The sequence below is a fragment of the Malania oleifera genome, chromosome 5, assembly GCF_029873635.1.
Source record: "Malania oleifera isolate guangnan ecotype guangnan chromosome 5, ASM2987363v1, whole genome shotgun sequence".
Taxonomy (NCBI): domain Eukaryota; kingdom Viridiplantae; phylum Streptophyta; class Magnoliopsida; order Santalales; family Ximeniaceae; genus Malania; species Malania oleifera.
In genome coordinates this window covers 90550976-90572790 of record NC_080421.1, presented here as the reverse complement: position 1 = coordinate 90572790, position 21815 = coordinate 90550976, and the positions used below count along the sequence as shown (strand labels likewise).

At 35.0% G+C, this 21815-nt stretch overlaps 2 protein-coding genes across 2 annotated transcripts; one reads left to right on the top strand and one right to left on the bottom strand.

Moving 5' to 3' along the window:
- Positions 1 to 3149: 3149 nt before the first annotated feature.
- LOC131156335 (sm-like protein LSM2) lies at positions 3150 to 10423 on the top strand. The gene is made up of 3 exons (XM_058109932.1): positions 3150 to 3294; positions 3465 to 3623; positions 10088 to 10423. The coding sequence occupies exons 1-3, from the start codon at positions 3292 to 3294 to the stop codon at positions 10205 to 10207; spliced, it is 282 nt and encodes a 93-aa protein (XP_057965915.1). The 5' UTR covers positions 3150 to 3291; the 3' UTR covers positions 10208 to 10423.
- A 714-nt stretch (positions 10424 to 11137) lies between these two features.
- LOC131156334 (endo-1,3;1,4-beta-D-glucanase-like) lies at positions 11138 to 15543 on the bottom strand. The gene is made up of 7 exons (XM_058109931.1): positions 15288 to 15543; positions 14057 to 14078; positions 13078 to 13204; positions 12792 to 12882; positions 12607 to 12696; positions 11798 to 11898; positions 11138 to 11502 (listed from the first exon to the last, which is right to left on the bottom strand). The coding sequence occupies exons 1-7, from the start codon at positions 15433 to 15435 to the stop codon at positions 11362 to 11364; spliced, it is 720 nt and encodes a 239-aa protein (XP_057965914.1). The 5' UTR covers positions 15436 to 15543; the 3' UTR covers positions 11138 to 11361.
- Positions 15544 to 21815: the final 6272 nt, after the last annotated feature.

Here is a 21815-nt window from a genome sequence, read left to right as displayed (position 1 = left end):
AACTCATAAAGTCAACAATATGAGAAGAAACTATGACAGCTATTAAGGAAGTGTTAATTGGATGAATTTGTTATTGTTTGTTGCAGTTGTTCTTGAACATCGATATAAGTTGAAGTATGTGAAGTTTTGTTTCGAAAAATTGCATTCACGTGTCTTGTTTGAGGATTTGACAATAAGAGTGAAAGATTCTTTAGTTTCACAACATAATTGGTATGCATTACATTTATCTTCAAATATGCAAACACTTAGTGGTGATGAAGGTTCTAAACTAATAGAAGTTGCTGGGGATGATGAACATGCTATGTTGGACTCACAATTTAGGAGGCATTTAGAGGAGGAATATTCCATTGGGAGTAAGTCTGAGGCGGAGAAATACTTAATGGAGAGTTGTGAGTGGAGGTGAGAGATTTAATATATTGAGTTGGTGGAAGAATAACTCAAATAAATATCGCATCCTTTATGAAGTAGCACAAGAAGTGTTGGAATTCTGGTATCTACAGTTGTTTTTGAGTCTGCTTTCAGTACTTCGGGTTGTATTTTTGATCTATTTCGGAGTTCTTCATCTCCATTGACTATGTATGCTCTCATATTTGCTCAAAAATGGGATAGATTTTCTCTAATCAATCTTCGAGATGCAATGGATGATTTAGAAGAATATAAAAGAGTGGAGATAGGTAACTTGAGTTTCATCTAGTTTTTTATTCTTACCTATTGTTATTTCCAAAATTTATGTTATTATATAGTATTTGTTTCAATTTTTATACTTTTTAATGTTGAATTTGTTTCATGTTCTTACAATTGTTAGGAGCTAAGGAATCGACTTCATTATAGCTCACCTCCATTGCATGGTGCAAGTTGGATTTGGATTGTTGCAAGTTGGACTTTTTTTAGATAATTTTGGTGTAGTCTTATTTTGAGCTTGGATTATTCGTTATTTTGGACTTAAGACAATTGTACAATTTGGACTTTAGATTATCTATTTTGTGGACATGTAGTATTATAATATTTTTAAATTTTCAGTTTAAATTATCAATGTATGAGGCATACAAAGTATGGACTAAATTCCAATTTGGGCTTAATATTATCCATTCAAAACTTTAATATTCTTGTTTGGATATTGGTTTGTTATGACTTATGAACTAGATTCATTAATTCAAGTTTGAAGTATTCAAAGTTTGAATTTTGAAGAATATTTCATTATTTCTAATGAATTATGAATGTAAATTGCAAATGATAGGATCATGCATATCAATTATTTGATATAATTTATTTTCTTTCAAAACATTTTCCTAAAAATCCAATTCAAAAATTCATTGTTAAAAGACATATTCAGTTGTTATTTAAATAAAATTTTCATTGGGCAAATTTTTTGATTAAATTGAAATAATTTTAAGAAGGTTTGGGTTTTTAATTTTAACAAGAAAAATTAAGACCTAGCAAAAGCCACCAAGAGGCCTAAACTAACTACCAAAATCAAACCAAATCGAGATTAGCCGGTTTGGTTTGGTTTTTAAATAGTTTTGGTTTGATTTGGTTCATAAAAATCATAAATTGATAGAGTCGGTTTAGGTATTGAAACTACAAAAAAATCGACTGAACCAAACCGATTACAACCCAACCTAAATCATTATGTGAATAGTAATACTTTATTTTCCTTAAGAACTCATAGTTCAAATCTAAGATAATGACTAACTCTGAAGCGAAGATTATTATTCACTAAATGAAGGTTCAATATAGAACACACTTCCACTACGCATAATTATCTCTATTTGATTATTAAACTCTCTATCTGCATGATGCAAACATAATATTAAAATGAGGGGGGAATTGTTAGTGCATTTTAATATTATTATATTTTATATATCATCTTAGAAAAGCGCATGTACCTTGAAGTTAGACATATATCTATTTTATTGAATTATTGGCTGACGTGTTTCATAAATTTAGAATATTAATTATGTGAGGTGTACCTTGAATTTAGGTGTCTACGTATTTATCTTATTTTTTGGGTGCATGGATAATGAAAGACCTTGTCTGCCTATAATCCTTAAAGTATTGACTTTGCATATAATCTCTACACACTATTCTCTTATCCTTATACGAATTTAGAGAGTTTGACAATCAAAGAAAGATATTTTTTGTGAAGTTTTGTACTCTTCTATTTGTGCATAATTGGAGAGAGTCGCGCGATTCAAATCAGACTGTTGTATTTTCAGACAAATAATTTAAGAGGAGTTCTTCTATACCATTTTATGGACTAAGTCAAAAATCATAGAAGAATTGAATCTTCTTAAAGAGAGAGAGATATAGTTTTAATTTAATTGTAAATCATGTTTGTATTTAATTTTTTTATTTTATCGTTATATTTATACTAAATTCTTAACAGAGTTTAATTTTTACCTTTTATATGCTAAATAAAATGTTCAAGTTCAAGTCAAGAAAATTTCATAGCTCCTATGCTCCTTCCAATTGTCATATGTTGATCCTATTTTAAACTTAAAAAATATGAAAGAAATAAAGAAAATATTAAGAAATTTAGAGTTTCTTATTAAGTAATTAAAGCAAATTAGAGAGAGAATATTATCTAATGAACAAATTTTTGTTTCATATGCCATCAGCCTAAAATTTTTTTACTTTGACCATTTTTGAGATAAAAGAGATTCATAATTTGAAATTAATTTTTGATTTACTTTCTTCCCTTTTTCCTTTAATTCTTACTTCAACTAAAACCCAAAAGAGTACCTCCTCTTCAAAGTGTCGGTAACCCCAACTTACGCATACTCTTAAATCCATTAATAAAAAAATTATAAGTTAGAATTTGTCTAACTAAATTTTATATATTCTATCGAGACTTAAACAAGTTTGAATTAAACGAAAAACATATCTACTTCTCATTTTATATCTTATATAATTCTTAAAATTATATTTAATTTGCAGAATGAAATGAAATAATAAATAAAATAAAATTTTAAATAAAAAAATATGATAAAATTAAGAAATAAATTCGAATCTACTTTTCCATACAAAACATATAATTATTATATTTAAAGATTTTGCAACATAAAATTTCTAAATTTTCACTTGTGGGCAAGGAAAAAAAAAAAAAAAAGGTTGGGAAATTAAATATCTAGCTACCAACGGGCGCCCTCGCGGGGACATATTTGTAAATTCAACATCTATACAATAGGTTTCCGAACGATCTCCAGTGCGATTGTGACTGCGGAGAGAACGAACAAGCAAGAGGAAGATTGAAAGAGCTCTTCCCATTTTTTTTTTCTTCTGTTCGTAAAGATGGTAATTTCCGTCTGAATCTCCTCCCTCCTACTGTTTCTTCATGGGTTTATAATTCTTAGTTTTCTTCTGATGTCTTGGATTTATGTTCATTCAGCTTCTCTTCAATTTCTCCCTGGGATTTTGAAATTTTTTCTTGCAAATTTTGGTTGTGAGTTTTGTTCTTTGCGCAGTTGTTCTTCTCTTATTTTAAGGACTTAGTGGGCCGAGAAGTGACCGTGGAGCTGAAGAACGATCTGGCCATCAGAGGGACGCTGCACTCCGTCGATCAGTACCTAAACATCAAGCTAGAGAACACTCGGGTCGTTGATCAAGACAAGTACCCCCACATGGTATCTCCTTTCCTCAAAATTTCTTGAGCTTGGTTTTTAAGTATTGATTTTCTCTGAGTTGTTCTAATGAAAGCGTTCCATATATTGATGGCTTTTATGGTTTGTTCATTTTTGCTTGATAAACAAATAGTCAAAATACAGGGTTTAGTGTGATAAAAAAATATTCAAAATACTGGGTTTAGTGTTTACCAATTAACTACGCTTTTGAAATTTCCTTTTCTTTTTTCCCCTCTCTAAAAATTATGTTTTGATATGGGTCATGTTCGAATTAATGTTCTGCTGAGTATTGAAGGGGTTTTGACTTGTTTGCGGTTTACTTGAAGAATTTGAAGGTAATTTAAGGGCAGTTTTAAACTTTCCCAGAATATAATAAATTAGAAGGATGAAATTGCATACAAAATTTTGGATTGAGGAGTGGGTTGGTGTCACGAGCTAAGCTTATTCAGGGCATTATGCTTGCCTGTGACCGCTTATCTTGTGTGCTTGGGATGGGTTTCCATCATGTAAATATTAGTGTAGGGATATTTTCTGCTAGTAGAGTCTTTGTAAGTCAAATATGGCAGTATGACTCCTCGGTCACTTTGATGTTTCCTAGTGCCAAGATGATAATTACATAAAAACCTCTTTAAGGGAGGGTGAGTGTTCATCAGTCATTGTAAAACTCACTAGCAATTGTCAACGTCCTTAGCCTACTTGCCTCCCTCGTTAAGTACAACATGTCAACGGAGGATTTGTTAATGAATTACGTTTGCTTCAATGTTTACTGCTTGGTTGCCACGGCTTTCATGAATTGATTATTATTTCCGCTGCTATCTGAATGAATGTTAATGAAAGTGCTTTGTGGATGAATGTTGGTAAACGATAGGCTGGCTAGTTAAGCAAGAGTGCTTTAGCTAGCGCCGCACGACCCTTCACAACGGTGTGAAAAGAGTCGGACTGTGACAGTTGGGAATGGAGCTTCTATTCAAATTAAATTGTTGGTCGTTCATGAGTGTGGGTAGTTGATGATTACACAATTTAAACAATTTGCTTTCAACTTATATTCCCCAATTGGTCTAACATCTTAAATATGAAGGTTTCTTATTCAACAACAGTGGAAACACTTTTTCTTATTCAACAAAAATGGTGGTACCTTTTCACTTCTTCATACACTGAGATTTATTTCACTTGAAAACAAAACGTTCCATGCTAATGGATTCAAGACTCATGCTTATATGGCACGACCAATCAATAGAAATTACTCCAACACTTCATTTGTGAGTTCTTCTTTGGCGCCCTCCTTGCCCTTATGAAAATTTAGAAATACCACCCTTTTACGGGGTATGTGATTTTTAACAAAAACAATAAACAAAATCTTAAATCCCATTAGGTGGAGTCGGCTACGTAAATCTTGTTCTTCCAATTTACACAATTGTGGGTCATTTTTTCTGGCAATTTAAGAGCTACTACATCCTTTCTCACTATCCCATTCTAAGTTGTTTTAGGTTTATCCCAACCCTCTTCTATCATCACTAACAATGTGCACTATTTGGTTTGGTCTATGTTGCATATGCCCAAAGACACCCCTTCCTTATCTTATCGAAGCTATGCTTAGTTTACTATGAATATGTTTATTCCTTAATTTTTTTTAACATTATACTACACGTACACCTTAGCATCTCTTTTGGGAAAATTTTATTTTATGGATTGTTGTTTCTTAATTGCACAACATTTTGATCCATATAGCATAGCTGGTCTTATTGTTGTTCTATAAGGGTATTCTAATGATTACACCCCATGCTCGAAACACTTATCCATTTTACCCACCCTAATGTAACTATATGTATATCTTGTATTTCTTCTTTAGTTTACACAATAGATCCAAGATATTGAAATCTAGTGCTGCTATTAATTTCTTTACCATGAAGTTAAGTTTTTTCTCCAATAGTCCTCCGACCATGACTAAAATTACATTTCATATATTTTTCTAATTTCTAATTATTCTAAAACCTCTAGATTTTAAAGCTTTTCTTCTTAATTCTAGCTTAGATTCTTCACCCATAGTTTTTTCAGTCAAGACAATATCATCTGCAATATACACCATGAAACCTCATTTTGGATACTTCTAGTAAGTTTATCCATCACTTGTGCGAAAGGATAAGGGTTCAATGCAGATCCTTGACGTGCACCTATTGTGATTGGAAATTCCTTAGACTCTCTACTTGTAGTCCTGACATTTGTCATTACTCTATCATACATATCCTTAATGACATTAGTGCACCTACTACTACTACTACTACTACCACGCACACACACACACACACACACACACATATATATATATATATATATATATATATATATTTCTAAAAATCCACCATAGAACTACCCTAGGTACCTTATCATAATCTTTCTCTAAGTCAATAAAAAATCATTTGCAAGCCTGCCTTTCTTCTCTAAACTTTATCCTTAATCTTCTTAAAATATATATAGCTTTTGTATGCAATCTCCTAGGCATAAAACCTAATTGATTTTCTAAGACCCATGTTTCTATCCTTTTCTTAGTCAACGAAGAAAAATATTATTAGGAAAAATCTGGGCATCAAGAAGATGCCAGACAAGTACAGTGAAACTAGCAAAAACAATACACCAGTCGTTGAAGAACATCTAGAAAATTAGGAATTACAAAGGAGTCTCTCTCAAGTGCCCCACTATGCCAACTAGGGACTATAGAAATCCAATTATCTATGACAGCCTGCAAAAAAGGTCGTCCTGGCAAAAGACCTTTTGTTCCTTCTTCCCTAACCACCCAAAAAAATAGCAAGGGGAATAAAGAAAAGAGCTCTCCTTTTGAACTTGTTGGAGCGGATCCCCTTGCAAGCCCTGATCTCACTCTGAATGGAAGCTCTATGACCCATTTCTAATTGACCATGATCACAGTCAAGCTCTAGGGATTCCTGGTCCAAGGGCAATGAAAGAGGATCTGGTCCATAGATTCTGCTTCCTCAAGGCACAAGAGACATCTATTCACAATAGAAAAGCCCTTTCTTTAGAATTTGTCTATGGTGAGAATCCAAGTTTCTAACCTTAGTCCTTGTTCAATTACCTTCTTTCATAGTTTCATTGTAAGACTCAAAAGTTTAATTCCACAGTCATTATTACAATTTTGAATATTCATTTATTTTTATATATAAGTATTAAAATGCTTTTTCTCTAATTGTCTAACACTTTCTTTGTTTTTATAATGGCGTTAAATAAATTAGTTAACCATATAGTTCCATTATCACTTATGCATTTCCAAACTTCAATTACGATGCCATTTGGTCCCTTTTTCCATTTTTTATTTTTTAATGCAAACTTAAATTCATCATCTCTAATTTTGTGAATAAATCTCAAAATTTTAGCTTTTCTCTCATTTTTCAAGCCTTCTACTTGGTTTTCATTATATAGCTTATTAAAGTAACTTCGCTATCTTTGTTTTATGCCTTATTCTTTAACCAAGACACTTCCATCTTCATTTTTTATACATTTTACATTACCTAAGTCCTTCCTCATTCTTTCTCTAGCTCTTGCAAGTTTAAGTGTCTTTTGCCCCTTCTCTTTATATCTAATCTAGCATATAAATTTCTATGTTTAGCTTTTTGCCTTTTTATATTTTTCAAATTTTTTTATGTTTCTATATGTTTGCTATGTTTTATACAAATTCTTTTCATCTTTATGGCTTTTTGGACATCTTGATCCACCACCAAATTTCTCATCTACTCGATAATCTTCTTCTAGATTGACCTAAAATATAATTTTCTTTAAGTTCTACCACCTAGTTCTCTTGCATTGATTTATTCCCTTTCTCTTACATTTTTAATATATATATGTCTAATACTAGAAGTCTATGTTGTGTAGTTAAACTTTCACCAACGATAAATTATACATCCTCCTTGTTAAGAAAAAATTATTTGACTTTTATTTTTGTCCACTCTTGAAGGTTTTTGGGTGTCTTGTCTTCTTAAAGCACGTATTCATTATAATAAGATCATATGACATGGTGAAATCTAAGATTATATCAGCAGACTCATTTTTATTTCCATATCCTTGCCTTCTGTGTATCCTCTTATATTATTGTCCTTTCCAATGTTTCCGCTCAAATAAGCTCCTATAAATATTTATCACTTCTTGGTATTCCTTGTATAATATTATCTGTATGTTCCTAAAATTGCCTTTTAAGATTTTTTAAGGAGCCTATTTGACGAGCACAAGCACTAATAAGATTTATCGTCTCTTGACCTAAGAGTAAGACCATCTTGATTTTTATGATCCTATTCCCTACTCTTTTAACATTTACAAGATTCCTTTTTAGGTCTTTGTCTGTAATGATTCCTACCTCTTTCATATGTTTTTTTCTTTTCTAGTGTACCAAACTTTAAATTCTGATTTTTAATTCCCTACTTTTTAAAATTTACAACATTCTCTTCTAGGTTTTTGTCTATAATAATTCCTACCTCATTCTTATGTTTTTCCCTTTCTATTGTACCAAACTTTAAATCCTGATTTTTAAAATTTCTTTAGCTTTTCCCTCTACCCTCTTAGTTTCTTGAATGTAGATTATGTTAATTTTTCTTCTAGTCATTGTGTCAACTATCTCCATTCTTTTCCTTGTAAGTGCCCCTATATTCCATGTTGTTACTTTAACCCTAGTCTTCTAAATTTCTTTACATGTCCACATCCAGAATGATGCAGGAACCCCACATCGCTTTGGCATGATGACTTGGCCTACTCTTGTTCATGTTTTGATAAATGGTATAAGTGCAACACAGTGCTCATAAAGGACACCCCAATGCATAACCAATAATGATTATATTCATTGAGATCTGACAAGCTGTCAGCTACCTAATGCAACACGCCTCCTTTACCCAGGCTTAGGATCGGCTGTATGTGAAAAGATTTAGGACATTTGAGTGCATCATAGGGGGAGTTAGGGTATGTGATTTTAAATGAAATGATTTTTGATATTTATTCATTAGTAAAACACCTTCTCCCACTTTATTTCTTCAATCAGTCATGTCAATAGGTCCAAGTTAGAATCTATTGGATTCAATTTTTAGTTATCTGGAGGATGCCTTGTATTTGTCAGAAGGATGGAGAATCAAATGATTTCTGTATTCAATAGAAGCCCAAAGAAGTCAATAGGATCTCAAACAGAGAGAGATGTAAAAAGCAATTCTAATTCCCCAAACTTTTAAATTTTCCAAAATTTTAATAAAGTGTAGGGGTAGAATTATTGTTTTCGAAAGCTCTTTTCCAGTTGTTTGGAGGGTGGGATAGGGTTGTGATGCTGCTCCCAGAGCCACATGAAGTTCCGCCTCTGCTTGTGAAAGTAGTTGTTCACACTTGAAAGCACCGCTGTGACTAGTCCTCTTTCTCAACTCAAGAAGCCAGCCCTTGCTGGGGTCGGCGTATGATTTTGCCTTACATAAAATAATGGCACATCTGGTGAGAGCATTTTCAATTTTCCATTCTCTGAGAAGATAGACATGTGGGCAATCCCATTGGTTTTAGGAAGGTTGCTGAGCAGATGCTGCAGATTAAATCGGGGCCTCTCAGCCTTTAGGCAGGTTAGCGAGCACATTAAATTTGGACTGTTCTGGAAGAGTATCATTTACTATCCCAATTCTGCAAAATTTCTCCTGTTCTCCTAGTTGATGAAACAAATGTCATGTTTTTGTAGCTAAGCATCGCAAATTGTGTGTTAAATTTTTTTGTTACTTGTAATTACCTTGGTCCACCAACACATTCATTTTAGCACGTTTTCTTCTAATATGTATCCGTTGTGCTTTGGGACATTTATTTTGGCTGGTTATAAAGCTGGAATATCTTGAAGCCTTCTGCAGTGAGTATGGCTTAAGCTGATTTTGAACCCTGAAGAAAGTCTTAACACAACATGAATCCAGTCTCAGACAAGACGACAGTTGGAAAAGAGTCTCGCACAAATATGCCGCCAACTCTATTTATTTCTGATATGCTTATGACTTTGCATTTTGTGCAATGCAGAGGGACACAAGACTTTGAGAATTCCCATTTTTTTGCACTCTTTTTCTTTTTTTTTTTGTATTTAGTTTTTTGAATGAAGAAGAGTCTTGGTGCAATTGTAAAGGTGCTATACCCAAACCTAAGATCGCATAGATCATGACCTACCTAAACCAATGTGGGCTCTCTCTCTCTCTCTCTCTCTCCCCATCAGTTAGACCCATCATTGGTCTTGAGAGGGCATCGGCATGGTTTCCAATTGTCTGATGTGTCACTGGAGGCTTATTTGGATAATGAACTATTTTTTGGGTTAATGGTGTGAATGCTTGGCTTCAGCTTGATGTGGATTTTCAATTTGTTCTATCCTTCCCATTTGATTTCCTCTCTCTCTCTCTCGGCTGCAGTTTTCTGCTTTCCTTTATAATTGTATGAGCTGGATCTAATATTCTGTATTCCAATGGCAGCTTTCAGTGAGGAACTGTTTTATTAGAGGATCTGTGGTTAGATATGTTCAGTTGCCACCTGATGGAGTTGATGTTGACTTGCTCCATGATGCCACGAGAAGAGAAGCTCGGGGTGGCTAAAATTCATCTGTAATTTCTGTATTTGTATGAATATTGAATTAGATACGTTTGAATTTGTGCTGTGCGCATCTGCTGCTGGATATTTTCTTTTTACTGCAGCTTGTGAGAGCACATTCCTTACTGTGTATCATGGTAAATGACATTTTTGGGGCATTGTGGAACACGCTCAGCAGGAATTTGACATCTCAATTGATTTATTGTATGCTGTTATCAATATTTTCTTCTGGTCATCTCCTGGGTAATTTTATTATGAAAGTTAATTCGGTGTGAGCGCATCCACAGCCCTAGTTGCTCATGGAACCATAGTAGGATTATGTGTGGGTATGCACACTGCGACAGAATGTGTTGAATACACTTAAAAAAAATATTTGAAAACGAAACTGATCTGAAAATTCAAACCGAACAAAAAATTTGGTCAATCAATTTGTTTGGTTTAGTTTTAGTTTGTGTTTATATTGTACAATTTTTAGTTTTTAGTTCAGTTTTGGTTTTCAATATTCATGAACTGATGGTTTCCAAGCCAGGTCAATATTTGTATTTATATATGATATATATTTTAATCCTATGTCACTATATTGTAACAATATATATTATATATTTTAAAATTACAAAATAGTATGTACAACTATTTTTGAGTGACGGTTTCACCCGATACATGGGTTATATGCCATGTTGCTACAAAGAAAATTAATGTTCATCATCTAGTGGATCCTATTTTGTTCCATTCAATCTTCTCTAACTTTTGATGAACTTCTACCAGATCTACAGAAAGTGGTGGCAGCCCTTCTCAGCAAGCTTCATATGATATTTGAGTAACTTCTTTTGAAGTCTAAAGTATAAGTCAGTAAGGTACATACGAGATCCGGTTATTGAGTGCTCTTCTGCCTCTGCCTCAGAAGATGAGCATTACTTATAAGGAGCCAATTAGGATTTAAAACCCACAAATCAAGATGTTAAATTAATGTTTAGGTCCACTAATGTGATGTGAACATTAGGACACACACCAAGCCCATACTTCATATTTGTGTAAATTTTATTGTTCACGAGTTTATCTTGCAGTGGATTCCAAATCTTACATGAAGGAACTATTTCTTAAAGAGTATTTCTTGCTTCACACTTAATATGCTACAAAGACCATTGCAGTATATTCTTTCTCATTTGACATACTCAATAAACCAGTCCAACATGTTCTGATGGGCTTCTTCAGCAAGCTGCACAGCTGTTTCATCATCATCTTGATATCTTACAGTCCATCCATGTGCAACACCAGGAAATATCTTCACATACCCATTAACCTGTGGAAAACCAATCAAGAATTAGTTGCTAAAACAACAAGCATGGGCCTACTTTCCATGCAGTAGAAATAGTAATCACATAACAATCCATATGTTAATGACCAAACATTGTAATCCCAAAACACACGAGAAAGGATTTCACTCGCAGATTGCTGGTTAGGAATGACCATGCTTTGTATGCATGCATGCGTGCATACATATGTATGTGTGTGTGTGTGTGTGTAGGTGTAGCTTAACAGCGAAGTGCTGGCATTCAAGTGACAACATCATTCTTGCAAGTTTCAACTCATTTTACCTCAGGCTTTGTGGATAAAACATCCTCAAATTGTTTCAATAGTTCTGGGGGAGACAGGTTATCAATCTCAGCACCCAGGACTGCAATCGGAGCATTAACATCTGAAAAGCAAATTCTTATTAGCACTCATGAAGCTTTAAACAATCTTTGATTCAGAAAAAGTTTGTGAGATGGAGTTGCATTAAACGAATGGGTGCCAGTGAAGATTGCCCCATCTAGCTAATGAGTCCCCAGTTTTTTTGTGGTATCAAATCAGTCATTAAAATGGGTCCTTTTAGCCATAGTTTTATAATGGTTAGCTTAGGAAATTAGGATCCACAATTGCATATCCAATGGGTATGTAGATATGTAAGATTTACAACATTAAAGTGTAGTACCTACATGGCATAAACTTTCAAATTCTACCCCATTTTATGTTATGAAATGAAATGTTGCTGTGGGCCCTAGGTTTCGTGCGTGTACATTTTTTCCTGAAGGGCCTGAATCTGACTACATCAGAACCTAGGCTTTACTTATCCATAAAATATTCTGGAATCAAGCCTCTTAATCCTAAGCCAACTCATTGGAGACTGCTTAAACCTCAAAGGTCAAATGCTTGCATAGAAGATTTTGGCAGAAAGAATATACTCGAGGTAAACTCAACAAAGCTTTGCCCTATTACATGGGACACACTCTAGGATCTTTTGCCTTAATGCTCTACTAGGACCTTACAACTGTCAGATCATCCAATGTCTGCCTACCTTAAAATAGCAAGTTTCAGGAATAGTATTAGTAATTTAAAGGCCTACATATATATTATAAATTCACACCTTTAATGTCATCCACTGTAACACGAGATGGGTGTAATAGCACTGCAGCTTGAATGGTATTGGTCTTTGCTAGATCCACAACAACTTTGGCTAAAAATAGAATGAACATCAAAATTTTAGCTAGATGACAGCATAATTTCAGAACATGGAAGGCTCTATATCAACATAATAAAAAGAAGTCACACCGCCCCAACAAAACCCTGCAGCTCCAATTGCAGATATGCCTTTGCTCCTTAGTGCCATGATAACTGATTTAGAATCTTCAAATCCTTTATCCTAACAACAAAAAAATACAAAATATGACAGTAAAGCATCAGCATATTGATTTGATTACTTTGTCAAGTCACAGAACAATCAAAACGCAAGAAAAGTATATCTTGCATTTTATCAGGTTTGTCCAAATCAATGTCAATGGAAAATTAATTAAATGTACAACAGATATAATTTCCCAGCTTATACTCAGAAACAAACTGTTCCATGAGATTCTCTCCAGACTGATATAGGTCTCTCGGCATTGTCAGGTACATAGGGATCTCCATAAAAGAAGTCAGGTGCCATCACGTAGAATCCAGCAGCCGCAACTTTGTCAGCAATGTTCCTTTGCAGTAAGAGCAGAAGGATTGTGACATTGGTCATAAGAAATAATGTAGACATGAAATTTATGCAACATTTAGCATTGGAAAAAAGAAAATTCGTTCGTTACAACATTTAACATTGGAAAGAAGAAAACTCATTCTTTCTTTTATTTTGTTCAAATAGACATTAATAAGAAGCAAATATCAGTCCGGAAAAAAAAAGAAAAAAAAGCAATGGGAATGGATTGCCAAAATAACACAAGAAGCAGATATTCATTATGTTTCTAAGCATAATCACAATGAAAATTTGATTGCCGTTAAAGCTTTGGAATGGGTATGCTCCATGCTGTCTCATTGGTTCTAAGTTCTAACATGAAGTTAAATAGAAGTACAACTAATGGGGATGATCAGGAAACTAGAATCCTGCTCAAATCACAGTTGTCTGGAAAGTAATGTGGGTGTCCTATGCAGATGAGTCCATTATATCAAATTGCAGATGTTAAATATGCAGATGAAATTCAAAATCATCATAATTTATCACTGTCATCGTAAGTTATCTAAGCCAGATAGTGAAGCCTGATGCAATTTACTGAACCATCAACATCTTTTCACTTTTCTTCAGTTCCTAATACGCAGAGACTTGAAACTTATTACTTTTAACTACGAAGACATGATGCATTATTATTACTGAAATAGAAAGATCACATTCTATTGTTCAAAATGATGTGAACCATAGCCAAAACAACAATAACAAAATATGATTTTATAGCAATTGGGGAAATCCAGGGGTGAAAACATGCCAAGCATACCAATGACGTTATCCAAAGAAAATTCCATTACTTGGTTCCATGTAAAAAGTTGAGAATTGGGCATACCTTAACTTTGGTGCTTCATATCCTGCAAGATTCATGATTGTAACTTTGTTAGGAGCTCTAAAGCAAATTGATAGTAAATAAATTAAATAACTCAATAAATTACAAAAATAATCCACCTTTGTTAAATATATACAAATCTGTACTTACATTGCCATCTGCATTAAGGGAAAAAAACAAGACTATTGCCATTTGTATTAGATTTTATAAAGTTAAAAAAAAAAAAGGAAAAAGAAAACCACCTATCTTGAAGGCAGAATTCTCACTACTCAGCAAAGGAAAGGCAAATTCTTTGAGAGTCTACTAGAATAAGATGTCAAAATATTTAAGTGTTGGCAAAAAAACTGGCAAAATAATTTCAAAACCCTCCGTGTAAACATCAAAAAGCAAGGTCAAATAGTATCATAGCATTAGAATGCCACTGAAAAGAGCTAATCAAACACTAAATAATATATAAATAATATCGACTATGTACACAACTGCAAATTACTATTCAGTTATCTAAAATCTGCACCAGCACCTTGTATTTGTGTTTCTGTGAATTTGGACAAATTGCAATAAAATATTTTATTGAAATTGACCTAAATCCTCAAAAATTTAAATCTCAAGCTGAGATTCATACTCCCAAACACAACATTAAAATTTCATTACACCAAAACAATGACCAGGTGATGCCAAGGACTGATAAAAACATGCAATTTAAGCACTGAATAGCATAAACACTAACAACCACAGGGCCCAGGATCATTAACAGATGATGGGTAATTCAATTCACACCAACATACACCAAAAATCCTCCTCATCATGAAGAATCAAGTAACAACTGAACTGAAACCAGCTCAAACGCTAATAAATTTTTTTAATGACCCCGAACTTCAACTTGGACAAACCCTTCGGACCCACCAGGCGGCATCAAATCAAGGGAATAAAAGCATTACCCTCGGACATATCCCTAGTAATTCACTGGGTAAAACATAAGGAGGGGAATTAAACCTGAAACCCTAGCATCATGAAAGCCCAACTTCGTACTTTTATCACTTGAGCAAACCCAGGGCAGCTCAAACAATAATAATAATAATAATCAGAGGGGAAAAGCATCTATTATGCAAATTAACCATGCCAAACGATAATTTACGAGTGCACATGTCAGGAAAAAACTCCAATGTAATGCGAGAAAGGAAGGAAGAAGCAGAGGAAATGAGATGAAATTCGAAAAGGGTAAGTGGGTACTCACCGAAAACGTCTGAAACGAGAAGAAGGGCAAGCTTGGAATGAGCAGAGCCTGTGATGTAGGTCTTGAGGCCGCCAAGCTCTACAATGGACCCTCCTCCGCTGCCGGAGCTTAGGGTCGGAGGGTTCTCACCACACGGAGGACCTGACATCTCTACTACTGTGACATTCGTAGAACAGCCCAATAATCCACTATCTATAATTTCATTTTTTTAAAAAAAAAAAAATTTAGAAAATATTATACTTTTGTTGAAAAAAAAAGCTTGCTCATAGTTTATTGATAACCGTCATTATACAAATGACGTTTTATTACACCATGCAATATTTTAGTGCCCCAAAAAAGGCATCTCGACAAATGATGGAGTCTGAGAATTGTTACACACCATTTATTATTGCAAATGCAAAGGAGAAAAATGATGTATGCTAGACATAAGATTATAAGTTTTAATATTAAAAGGAGTTGTTCAATATTCGAATCACATTGCAATAACCAAATAAGGATCATAATGTTCAAATCATTGATATAAGGGATTGACACGACACATATGAAAGTGGCAAAATCTATTGTTCACACTTGTTAGTTGTGTGTGAGTTGAGGAGAGTGAGTTATAATTGCTATGTTGACCCTGTTTCACGATTATGGAGCATTGTGGTACATATGTAATGGACCTTATTCTCGTCATCCATGAAGATAATTGGATAGATCCAATAGCACCAATGTTGTATGAGAACCGACATTTGATTAGGTAGAAAGGTCGTCCAAAGAGCTCACACTTACATAAAAAATAAAATAAAATGGACATATGAGAAGGTAGGAAGAAGATGAGGTACATTTTCAGCTACGAAGAAGGTCAAAACTGCACTCAGTGTCTCAGGAGGATTGTAGGCCACAATGGAGTCATACCATCACATTGATGCCAAGTTAATGTATTTATTATTTATTTCTTTTTTATTTGTGTACATATTATTATCATAATTTATGTGTTCCATTTTTAATACTTGTAAATGTGATGTAATAATCTCCTCGATGTACTTTTTTTTACAATGATGAAACAATAAGCCCCTCCCATGGACATTGGCTTTATTACCGAACCACGTGAATGAAGTTATAAATGAAGTTCCTTTCTCGTTACAAAAGGAATTCTAGAGGAAAGTTATATGTGTGACCCAATAGTTGCACGATATTGGATTCTTGATAACGATGAGAACTTGCATAAGGATTGTGAATGTGGGTATGGGTCATTGGTTGTTTGTTTTAGGAAGGCAATGGGTCGAGGGAATTGCTTTGCAAGTTTCACTAGAGCAACAATTACGAATCTCATGCCCCTGCCGGGGTGGGGGGGAGAGAGAGAGAATTTTTAAGAGATATTGATGAGATCCATAACGCAGTTCAACATTTGCATCATAATAATAATAGAATGTTATTATGTCAAGCATGTCACTCTCTCTATAAGCTCACTACATAGTACACACTTGACAAACATAGCCAACCATCCAAAGGTGTAGAGGACAATTGTTCATTTCGCATACTTATCAAATTCGAATATGTCTAACGAGTCTAACAATGAGGATGAAAAGGAATGAAATATTAAGCGCTCATTTGATTTAGTCACAATGATTCATCAATAGTTCTCTCTCTCTCTCTCTCTCTCTCTCTCTCTCTCTCTCTCTCTCTCTCTCTCTCTCTCTCCCTCTCCCTCTCCCTCTCTTATTCAGTCTGTTTGTACATACGTGTATACTTGTTTCGATTAATTGATGAAGTTTCTTCGTAGTACCACTAACTAGAAAACATATAATCAAAGGAAACATATTGTTGAACAAGGGATGAGATGACATTTAATATAGCTAGAAAAATGCGCACCAAAAATAGTAGCAAAGCATAACACAAAAAATGCAAACTAAATTTAGCTTCCTTCAGGTTGTAATGACAACCGTCTTGAACTTCGTCCAAAGATAGTTTTTACAACCATGTTTTTATATTTTTGACTTTGCTTTCCTTTTTTGCTAATTCCCAACAAATACTTAGCAGCAATATGTTTGGCCGAATAGGCATATCTTTAAGCTTATGACAGCCAAAAAATAGGCATTTAACCAAGTTATCATTGACAAGATCAAGAATCTTTAGATTTGAAAAACAAACTCTTGCAGGTTAAGTGTTGAAATATTGGGTTAATAATCAACTATCCTTGTTATTAACTTTGGGATTCTTTCCTATTCTAGAGACAATGTAGCTATCTAGTAGGTGCGAACATATTCATTATTCGTGTAATTTGATTGTAGGAACAATAGCTTGATTATAGATCTATATCTCTAACTCATCTCAATATGTGCAATAAGAATTCATTGAGAAATCAAGAACAAAAAAAAAAAAAATTCTTTCTCAAACTTTGTTTTTCAAGTTGGTGTCAAAGCAAGGTCGTAGGATCTTTGCTCTAATTATCTGGTCATTAAAAAAAAAATTATGTTCGTCACTGAGAGCCTTGTGCACAAACAGCTCTCGTCGCCATCCCTTTGTATCTCTGCAAACTCGATGACCCAGTTGATTTCATCGTCACCAGCTTTTATGGTCAATAAATATCTCACCCATATAGATAGTGTCTCCAAATCTTCAGTGCGTAAACAACCGCCGCCAACTCCAGATCGTGGGAAGGGTAGTTCTTCTCATATTCTTTCAATTGTCATGAGTCATAGGCTATTACTCTCTCTCGCTGCATCAATATGCATCTGAGCCCTTTATGGGACGCATCATTGTAAATTATGAATCTCTCTTCTCCTAAAAGAATCATCAACACAGGCACAATGATGAGTCGCTGCTTCAATTCCTAGAAGCTCTGTTCACATTCATCAGACTACTCATGTAACGACCCGAAAAATAATGGCATTTAAATAATAAGAGAGAGGGAAATGAAATCAATAACAGAAGGAGGCAGACGATTTCATTGACGACATTGCATTTAGGAGGTAAAATTTCCAAGAAATTTCCCCAGGCCTCGTCAACGAGAAGATACTGAGAGAGGTTTTTTGGAGACTGAAATTCGTTGACGAATGAGGAAGTTCGTCAATGAAATTATTGAAGGACTCGTTGACTCGTTGATGAATCCCGCAGTATAAATAGTGCTTAAACTCATTTTACACAGAATTTCAGCGCCGCTCTTCTCTCTCTCTCCTACGGCCTCTCTCTCTTCTCTTTTCGATTTCGGCCCCGTCAGTCACCGGATCAACAATCTGAGGCCACCACGACACTCCTGGCGAAGTTCTCTGCAAGTCTGCCGGAGCGGATCGTCGGTGGAACGAAGTTGGAATTCATCCTAAATCCAGGGTAAGGTCTTTTATTCAGTTTTTGGCATTCTGGAAATTGTAAGAAATGATGTAGGCCAAGAAATATTGATATTCTGTACTGACAAATATAGTTTTCAAGGTGTTGAGTGGAGAACCCTGCGAGTGTTGGACCCGTAATAGTAGGGGATTTTTAGTAGGAAACAGGTAAGGGAAATATGCTATGCTAGGTTATTTGAGTATGTTTTTAGTATAAAATTATAAAATGTTCCACCAGATTATTGTTTATAGTAGAGATTTATACAATTTATCAAATATGATTAATATGTTTTAAAATTACTGTGTGGCTTGAGAATATAGATATAGTACAGAAACATGCTTTATAGTATTTTTTTTTTCAGAGATATGTTTTACATAATATACAGACAGTAAATATATTTTATAGCGATTACAAAAATACCATGATTATACAGTTTTATAGTACCATGACATATAGATTTACAGTTTTACAGAAACATAGTTGATATAGATACAGTTTGCTACAGTGTCATGGTTTATATAGTTATTACATAATCATGGTAAAACAGATAGTTGTATATAGAGATGTATTATATAGTATCAGACCCTGTTGGACCATATAGTTACAGAGCACGATACCGTAGCTATATACAGTTTATAAAGTGCAACCATCTATTCAGATAATATGTGGTATAAAGGTCGATTGCATAGAGCCCACGAGTGGATAGGCTCCCCATCAGATATGGGTTGAGGAGAGCTGATCAGACTTAGAGTATAGTGATTTATTCCTGATTGGCCAGCCAAGGTAAATCCCGCCTACGGGCTGCACAACCCTATCATGAGGGGTTAAATCATGACACACAGTTATCCACAGGGAAGTTTACAGTTATTACTATGTTTATACAGTTTTATAGAAATAGAAAATATATATATGTATATTAGCAGTACTTTGAGTAGAAACCTAAAGTATAGAAATGTTAAGCAACGGGTAAAGGATGAAGATTTATATTACTGGTATTGTACCTTATAGATTTAGTGATACATGACTATATAATGATAGATTTTCACAGTAATGTAACTCATTTTTCACACACTAGCAATAACATATTTCGTCTTATTGAGTGTTGGCTCATCCCAATTACTTTAACATTTTTCAAGTGATCCAGGTAGGTGAGCAAATCAGGCTCGCGGTTAGAGGGGCTTCAGTATTGCCCTGTCAGTAGAGAGTGAGTATTTTTTTAGGAGTATTTTTGTATAGCCTTAGCCAGTTGAGGATATTTTTGGGGAATGGTTATATATATATATATATATATATATATATATATTTTGGGAAACAATTTAGCACTTTGGTATTATATATAATTATATATGGTTATGTTTATTTGATTTCTATTTCTTACTGCTTAGGTTGATGTATGAGTTTAATCCAGTATGGTATCAGAGCGTTTTTAAATATTATAGTATAAAAAAAAACCTATTTAAATAGCAGGTCATTACAACTCAAACTTCACTCCCTTCCTGGTCAATCTGGTCAGTGGGCCTAACAATCTAGAGAAGCCCTCAACAAACCTGCGGTAGTACCTAACCTATCCCAGGAAACTCCTAATCTCGTGCACATTCTTTGGTCGTACCCAGTCTACTACCGCCTCAATCTTACTCTGATCAATAGAAATACCACCCCTAGATATAACGTGTCTAAGGAAGGTAACCTATTCCAGCTAGAACTCGCACTTCTTGAGCTTTGCATACAACTTCTTCTCTCGCAACACCTGCAGCACTATACTCAAATGCTCCTCATGCTCCTCTGGGCTTTTCAAATATATTAGTATATCATTAATAAATACTACTACAAACTGATCCAAATACTGGTGAAAAACCCTATTCATCAAATCCATAAACATTGCAGGAGCATTCGTCAAACCAAGCGGTATAAAAATTCATAATGGCCATACCGTGTTCTAAATGCCGTCTTCGGAACATCTTCCGCCCTGACTTTCACTTGATGATACCCGGAGTGTAAATCTATCTTCAAAAAGATTTGTATCCCCTGTAACTGATCAAACAAATAATCGATACGCAGGAGTGGTTATTTATTCTTGATAATTACTTTATTTATTTCACTATAGTCAATGCACAACCTCATTGACCCATCTTTCTTCCTCACAAAAAAACCGGTGCTCCCCAGGGTGACACACTGGGCCAAATAAATCCCTTAACTAACAGTTCCTGTAACTGCTCTTTCAATTCTTTCAGCTCTGCCGGTGCCATTCTATACGGCGCCTTTGAAATCGGCGCTGTCCCCAGAACCATATTGATAACGAACTCTACCTCACGATCAGGAGATAGTCTCGACAAATCCTCGGGAAATACATCAGGAAAAATTCTCACCACTGGGACCATCCCCACCCTCAGCTCCCCTTCTGATACTGCCTTTACACAGGCTTAATATCCCTGACAGCTTTCTGATAGCAACCTACGTGCTTGAATAGTAGATAATAACCGAGGTGGGATGCGTACACATGATCCCACGAATCTGTACTCCTGTCCCTCTCGAGGTCTGAACACTACCTCCCTATAATGACAATCAATGCTGGCACAGTGGGCAGCTAGCCAGTCCATTCCCAAGATTACCTTAAAACCATGCATATCAAGAACCACCATATTAGCTAACGAAGGCCTCCCCTGAATATCCACTGGACAGTCCCTGAGTACCTTTCTACATATCCCTACAGCCCCAGTTGGCGTAGCAACAGACAAACTAATATCTAACTATTGAGGCTCAAATCCACACAACTTCACATATTCTTAGGCGATAAAAGAATGTGTCACCCCAAAATCAAAAAGGATGATAGCTTTAAATGACAATATTGAAACATTACCTGTCACCACATCTCCTACCGCCTCAACATCTTCCAGCGTCAGTGCATACACTTGTGTCGAAGTAGTATTGCTTTGTTGTGATAGCCTCCTCTGTATGGTCGAGGAGCAGCTGCTACCACTCGCGGTGCTTGACAGTTCCTCACCATATGCCTAGACTGGTGGCACTGATAGCAGACCACCTCTCTCGCTCGACACTCTCCTGGGTGCCTCCTCAAACATTTTGGACAAGGAGGGAGCATTTGTTTGCCTTGTACTGCTCGCTCTCCTCCTCCTGGTCATTGTCCTCCTCTGCTATCATATCTCCTCCACGGTCCTCGACTGGGCCCTACCTGAAAATCAGAAGGCGCGGGCCGCTTCC

What these genes read in the sequence shown, in the direction of transcription:
- LOC131156335 (XM_058109932.1), top strand. An exon ending in AAGACAAGTACCCCCACATG is followed by an intron (nt 3,624 to 10,087) that starts GTATCTCCTTTC and finishes TTCCAATGGCAG; the next exon opens with CTTTCAGTGAGGAACTGTTT.
- LOC131156334 (XM_058109931.1), bottom strand. Translation starts at nt 15,435, where the DNA reads ATGTCAGGTCCTCCGTGTGGTGAGAACCCTCCGACCCTAAGCTCCGGC. An exon ending in GGAGAGAATCTCATGGAACA is followed by an intron (nt 12,883 to 13,077) that starts GTTTGTTTCTGA and finishes TTTTGTTGTTAG; the next exon opens with GATAAAGGATTTGAAGATTC. An exon ending in TGCAGGGTTTTGTTGGGGCG is followed by an intron (nt 12,697 to 12,791) that starts GTGTGACTTCTT and finishes TTCTATTTTTAG; the next exon opens with CCAAAGTTGTTGTGGATCTA.